Here is a 6,153-nt window from a genome sequence, read left to right as displayed (position 1 = left end):
ATCTACCCTTCCCTGCAAGTATCTTTGAGTTGTTTCTAGTTTTCTCTCTCCTTTCCCGAACACTTACAAACCATTCTGCTCTGAACATTCTGGTAGGTGCCACTGTAAGCTGAGCTTCTCTGAAGGGTTGGAATTGCTAGGTGTTGGGGCAGGCGTGTGTTTGACTGTATTAGATATGCTTACTCCTGTCTGAAGTGTTTCTGCATGGGGTGCCTGGGTGGCTCAGTTGTTAAGTGTCTGCCTTTGGCTCAGGTCGAGCCCCACATCAGGCTTCCCGCTCAGCGGGGAGCCTGCTTCTCCCTCTCCCACTCCCCCTGCTTGTTGTGCTCTCTTGCTGTCTGTCTCTGTCAAATAAATAAATAAAAATCTTTTTAAAAAGTGGGGGTGGGGGAGTTCTGCTTACTCTCCCACCAGAAGTTGATAAGATTTTGCCATTCTTCCCCAACTTTGCCAATGCTTGTTTTTGTCTGACTTAGTTTTTGGCAATCTGATGGGTATAATGGTAACCCATTGTGATTTCCGTTTATAGTTCCCTTATTAGTAACAGGCGTTTTTTTTTGTTTTTGATTTTGGGCTTTTTTTTTTTTTTTTTTGCTATTTCGAGTTTATCTTATGATTTTATGTCTGTCGAGGATTTTGTCCTTTTCTGGTAAATTCGTGTTTCTTTATGCACTCAGGGTGCTTAACCCTTTAACCCTGTATCTTTCCTCAGTTGTCTTTTAATTTTTACATGTTTTAAGTTTTGTACTTTGAAATAGTTTTTAGTTTTCAAAATAATTTTTAAAATTTTATTTATTTATTTGACACACAGAGCACAAGTAGGCAGAGAGAGAGGGGGAAGCAGGCTCCCCGCTGAGCAGAGAGCCCGATGCTGGGCTCGATTCCAGGACCCTGGGATCATGACCTGAGCTGAAGGCAGAGGCTTTAACCCACTGAGCCACCCAGGTGCCCCCAAAATAATTTTTTAAAGATTTATTTATTTGGCAGAGAGAGAGAGAGCACAAGCAGGGGGAGTGGCAGGCAGAGGGAGAGGGAGAAGCAGACTCCCCTCTGAGTCAGAAGCCCAATGCAGGGCTCCATCCCAGGACCCCGAGATCAAGACCTGAGCCGAAGGCAAATGCTTAACCATCTGAGCCACCCAGGTACCCCAGTTTTCAAAATAATGAATTGATTTTCTTGTGTCCTTCAAAGGTTACCAAACGGTCTATTTTTTCCTCCTATATAAAAAACATGGATATGAGCAAATCTGATGCCTGTCATCCATTCCACTTACTACCATTACTGATGTTCAAATTACCCCATCCTTGGCCAGTGACTTATTCACCCTGGTCCCTGTGTCTTTTTAGCACAATCCTGATAGTCTTTAGCAGCTTCTATTCTGTTATAAAAAGATGTTCCTGGTTCATCTTTTACATTTCCTGCTCCATAGCTGGAACCAGCCATTTTTTCAAAGACTCCTGGTTCCTTCAGTGAGAAATGGTATCTGGAGGCCACTGCTCTGGGATTGATCAGTTTCTGGAAACTTTCAGGGGACAGAGATAAGAGAGATTTCCCCCCCCCCCCTTGCAGATAAAATATACCAGGCAATTATAATTGTACTTTCTGTTGGAATTTTGTAAATGACTATTTTCATGTTATTTGGAATGCCCTTTTTTTTTTTTAACTAATCTCCACATATACTGTGGGATTTGAACTCATGACCCTGAGATCAAGACTTGTATGCTTTTCCAATGGAGCCAGCCAGGTGCCCTGAAAGAGTTAGTCCTTTGGGGATTCTACCACCACAGGAAACAAAGTCATAGTTCGTTTCTCATTTTTTTTAAAGATTTTATTTATTTATTTGATGCAGATAGAGAGAGAGAGAGAGACAGCGAGAGAAGGAAAACAAGCCAAGGGAGAGGGAGAAGCAGACTCCTCGCTGAGCAGGGAGTCTGATGCGGGGCTCGATCCCAGGATTCTGGGATCATAACCTGAGCCGAAGGCAGACGCTTAACGACTGAGCCAGCCAGGCGCTCCTGTTTTCTTTTTATTAACTCAATTTTTAGACTTTTTTTTTTTTAACTATTCAGTCTTTTGGGATGATGTTAAATATCTACGTAGTTATCAAGTCAAATGGGCAAAATAAGATATTTAAGGAAATCTAGCTTTAAAACGTATTCCCTCTTTCTGGGGGATTATGGTTGGTTTCTTCCATTCCTGCAGGAATCTACGGGAGGGAGTTAGCCTCAGGGCTTCAGATGTTACCCTCAGTCTCCTTCTTTTACTAAGTGCTGTGATTTCCCCTCTGGTGTTTGCCTGGGCAGGCTCCAGAGGTAGAAGGCTGCATGCAGGGCCATCTCAGACAGGGTCGTTGGCTGAGCCCCCAAGCCCACTGTCTGTTCGAGCAAGCTCCTGTAGTCTTGGCATTCTTCCAGAGATCCCCTTGAACATTCGAGTCCAGGGCATTAACTGAGGAACCTATGTCATGTCGGGAGAAAAGGGCCTGTGGTCGTTTCAGGTCAGGTCATGACCCCACTGCCTTCTCCACCAGAGATGAGCAGTGATCTGTCTTGTTAGGGTTCATTTTTGCCCAGACCCGAGCCTGACGCAAAGATTCAGAACCCTTGGGGACTTGGGGGCAGTGGTGTTGATGAGAGATTTAATCTGCATCCTGGGGAGCCACCTGTTCTAGGTTGAGTTGGAACTTGTCAAAATGCACCCTCCCCCATTTAGATCCCTGAATGTCCTTGTCCAAATAGGAACAGAAAAGAGCCAGACCCATGTCTTCATAGAGTAACAGCTAGAAAAGGAGTCGGATTGTCTGTGGTGGTTTGGTTGATAGTCAAGCTGGGGAGAACCCTTCCCAGGAAATGTGACTTGTCATTTATCACTAAAAAAGGAGTCTACCGGGAAGTTTCTCCAGAGATGGATGTCAGTATCCAGCTCGGGGTCCCCTCCCATCAACCCTGAGGATCAGTCCAGAAATGCTGCTGGTAGAACAGAAGCAATCAAAGTCACTAATTATTTCAATGAAACTACCAGAAATCACAGGGAAAACCAGATGCAAGCCAGGCTTTTCCTGCAGCCTTCAGTCGTGCCTCATTCCAGGGAAGAAATCAAAGTAGAGGGAAGAAAACAAAACTTCCAAACAAAACTTTAGCCACAGAGAGGGTTAGGCAGAGCCTAACGGGTGGAAAAAAAAAATCCCAGTTTTAACTAATTTATGCTTGCCTGATGCCCAGCAGCTTTAATTACTGCCTCTGGGTCACCTGCTGAATGTCAGTAGGGTCCCTCACACACATGCGCACACCCACACATAATCTGGGCACAGTGCTCCTCCTGCAGGGTGGGACCCATCCTCCTGCTGGCCCCTTCTTTCTTCAGCACCATCGCTTTCAGCAGGGGGAGGAACGAGGAATGGGGATCGGTATCACGGCAAGAAAAGATCAGCCCCAAAGCTGCTGTTATTGTGTTTACTGAGAGAGTAGGGGAAGGGCTTGGATGGTCAGGGCTGAGCAGCAGGTCCCCAGCCTGTCGACGGCAGCATCTCAGCCCCACACTGGGATACACCGGCCTTGGCTCAACCAAAGTATGTCAGGGCCCCCTGCAAAGAGAAGCCAGGTTTCTGCTCTCCTCCAGCCCACCACCGCAGAGCACCCAAGGGAACAGGGCAGAGTTCCTGGAGGGGTCCCCCCTTACCTCCAGGGGCCTTCTGCAGCCTGCCTGTCTTTCACATAGGGTCAACCCAGTTCCCACCCAAGGCCATCCTGCTTTTCCTGAGGGTGGGCCATGAGGTTTCCCTGACACAGGGCCCAGACACCTTGTTAGCCTTTTAGGGAGTGGGTGTTTCTGTTCTATGGGAGGCTGGGGAGGGCCACCCTCGCAGGGAGCGCCCAGGGTGTCCCACGTTACCAGCAGAGTCTTCATGGCCCCCATGGCCTCCACGGCCTCAGGGCCCAGCTCGGCCACACACTTCCTGGAACCCTCCACAAGATGTTCCACCGGGATCCCCAGCATGGTCAGCATAAACTTCAGGGGGTTGAAGCTTCCGAGAAAGGGTTGGACCTTGGCTCCTGCCCCAGCCACAGCCTCTGTACCAGCCTCTGCAGCGCTCAAAGCAGAGGCCACAGGCTTGGCCATCGAGTTCCCGAAGAAAGCGGCAGCTGCAAACACAAGCAGAGAAGATCCCCCTGCCCCATCTGAACTAGTGCTCCATGGAGACCTGCCAAGGGCCTGGCTCCCCCAGGAGGTGCCTCCCTCATCCCCACTCCCTCCTGAGGCAGGGAGTCCCAGCTGGCTGGGAGAGGCAGCCATGTAAACAGAATCGTGGTCCAGCAAGCAGGGGGCTGGACAGAGGTGCCTACAGGGTGGCCCTGGCGGCGGCAGGGGGGGGGGAGAAGAGGAAAGCTCTGAGTGGGGGCCCCTCAGAAGAGGGGACACCTGGGCTATGCCTTGAAGGATGAGGCAGACAGTTCCGACCGGGGCCAGTGCTGGTCCGAGCTCACCCCGGTGCGGGGTGGAAAGGAGAAACCAGGGCCAGCCAATGGGGACATGAGAGGAAGCCTGAGGGCCCCGGGCAGGGCAGGCCCCAGAGGGTCTTGAAGACCCCAGGAAGGAGCAGGACTTGCTGCCCAGAGGGACAGGGAGTGCTGGGAGGCAGAGGAGTGGCCTGGGACCCAAGGCAGGGGCTACAGGATCAGGATGGGCTACCTTCGGGACCAGGGGACCAGGGGACCAGCAGAGACCCCGCCGGGACCCTGTGGCGAGGAGCTGGGGACTGAGGCCTGCCAGCACTCACCGGGCTGGCTGAGCAGAGCCACACAGAGCACCAGGAAGGCAGCAGTGAGCTTCATGGCGGACCTGCTCTCAGGAACAGAGTTGGGCCCTGCTGTGGGCTTCATATATCCCGTGCTCTCCCCTCCCCTGGGCTGGGGCCTCCCCCCGACATGCTCCTGAGAAATGTGCTGTTTGCTCAGCCAACAGAGCCCCGGCCAACTTCCTGCTTGGGCTGGTGGGCCCTGGGAAGCCCGTGCCCCCCTGCCCTGCCTGGGTCTCAGGGACTTCCTGTTGGCAGGGCCCCCTGGGCTGAGGGCTGTTCTCCCCAGCCAGAGCAGAAACGCAGGCTATGCTTTGTGGGCACAAGGCCCATCCAGGCCTCTGCCTTTGCAGAGAGCTTTCTGTTCTGAGTCCATCTGGCCCTCCAGCCATGCTGTGGGCCCCGGTGAGGAAGGGGCAGAGGGGACAGATGTGTGACCCCAGTCCTGCCCCCCACTGCCAGACCATGGAAATGTCATGCAGTGGGGGCCATCCTGGCTCCCCTGGTCCTGGAGAGGCAGAGAAGAAACTCCAGGTAGCGAACCTCTCCCTGCCCCCAGGTTAGGCCTTATTCCTGGTCCCCTCCCTGGTGGGGCCACAGGTAGCTACCAGTGAGAACAGAAGGACCCGGGACATGTTCCCATCTTTGCAGTCAGTCTCCACGCCAAACGTTTCTTTAAAAGTCCTCACACATTTGTCACTACAGAATATGACAGTGGAGGATAAGAAAACATATTTAGTCCTGTAACATTCAGGCTCATCAGTGGGGAGCCCCCCACTTTGGTTATGCAGGGGTCTTGACCTTGGCAGCCCAACCCTGAGTCCCCCCAGGCTCTGACTCACATCTGCAGATGTTGTCCACCACCGTCCCCACCGCCTTCCTGCAGACAGCATGGGGCTCAGTAGTAGCCGTGCTCAACGTGTGAACATTCGTGTGACCTTCTCACAATTCTCCCTTGACTATTTTGGGGACAGGAGGTGGGGTGGGTGAAGGCTTTTGCATTATAAATGTATGTTTTGTTGATCACTGTGGAAATAATTTCAATGGGGAAGTACATTTTCGACGTGTAAAACTTTACCTTTGAGTGATTTCTTTCCGAAGGGAAGCTGGGACGGGACCTCACCAGAGCGCCGGGGCGGGATATAGGGACAGCTGGGTGGGAAAGGCCTCTCGACTTGGGGCCATGGCCATGGTGTCCTAAGCCTTGTCCTCTCCGGGTCCTCCCACCAGTCTGGGTGACCCGTCCTCTGCCCACAGACAGACGATGCTGGAGCTGGGTGGGGGGAGGTCAGAACAGTTGGTTTCTCTGTGATGTCATGCACTTGGGTGAGGACACATTCTTTGAGGAGAAGTTGAGG

The 6,153-nt window shown here is 51.8% G+C and overlaps 1 protein-coding gene across 1 annotated transcript; it reads right to left on the bottom strand.

Moving 5' to 3' along the window:
- Nucleotides 1-3,453: 3,453 nt before the first annotated feature.
- SCGB3A1 (secretoglobin family 3A member 1) lies at nucleotides 3,454-4,927 on the bottom strand. The gene is given in 4 exon segments (XM_032846816.1): nucleotides 3,454-3,583; nucleotides 3,892-4,142; nucleotides 4,778-4,897; nucleotides 4,900-4,927. Coding segments are annotated over 4 exon segments (423 nt in total). The 3' UTR covers nucleotides 3,454-3,559.
- Nucleotides 4,928-6,153: the final 1,226 nt, after the last annotated feature.

Source organism: Lontra canadensis, unplaced genomic scaffold, assembly GCF_010015895.1.
Source record: "Lontra canadensis isolate GAN:19392208 unplaced genomic scaffold, GSC_riverotter_1.0 scaffold181, whole genome shotgun sequence".
NCBI classification, from domain to species: domain Eukaryota; kingdom Metazoa; phylum Chordata; class Mammalia; order Carnivora; family Mustelidae; genus Lontra; species Lontra canadensis.
Note: the sequence above shows the minus strand (reverse complement) of the source record. Positions and strands in the feature narration are given on the sequence as shown.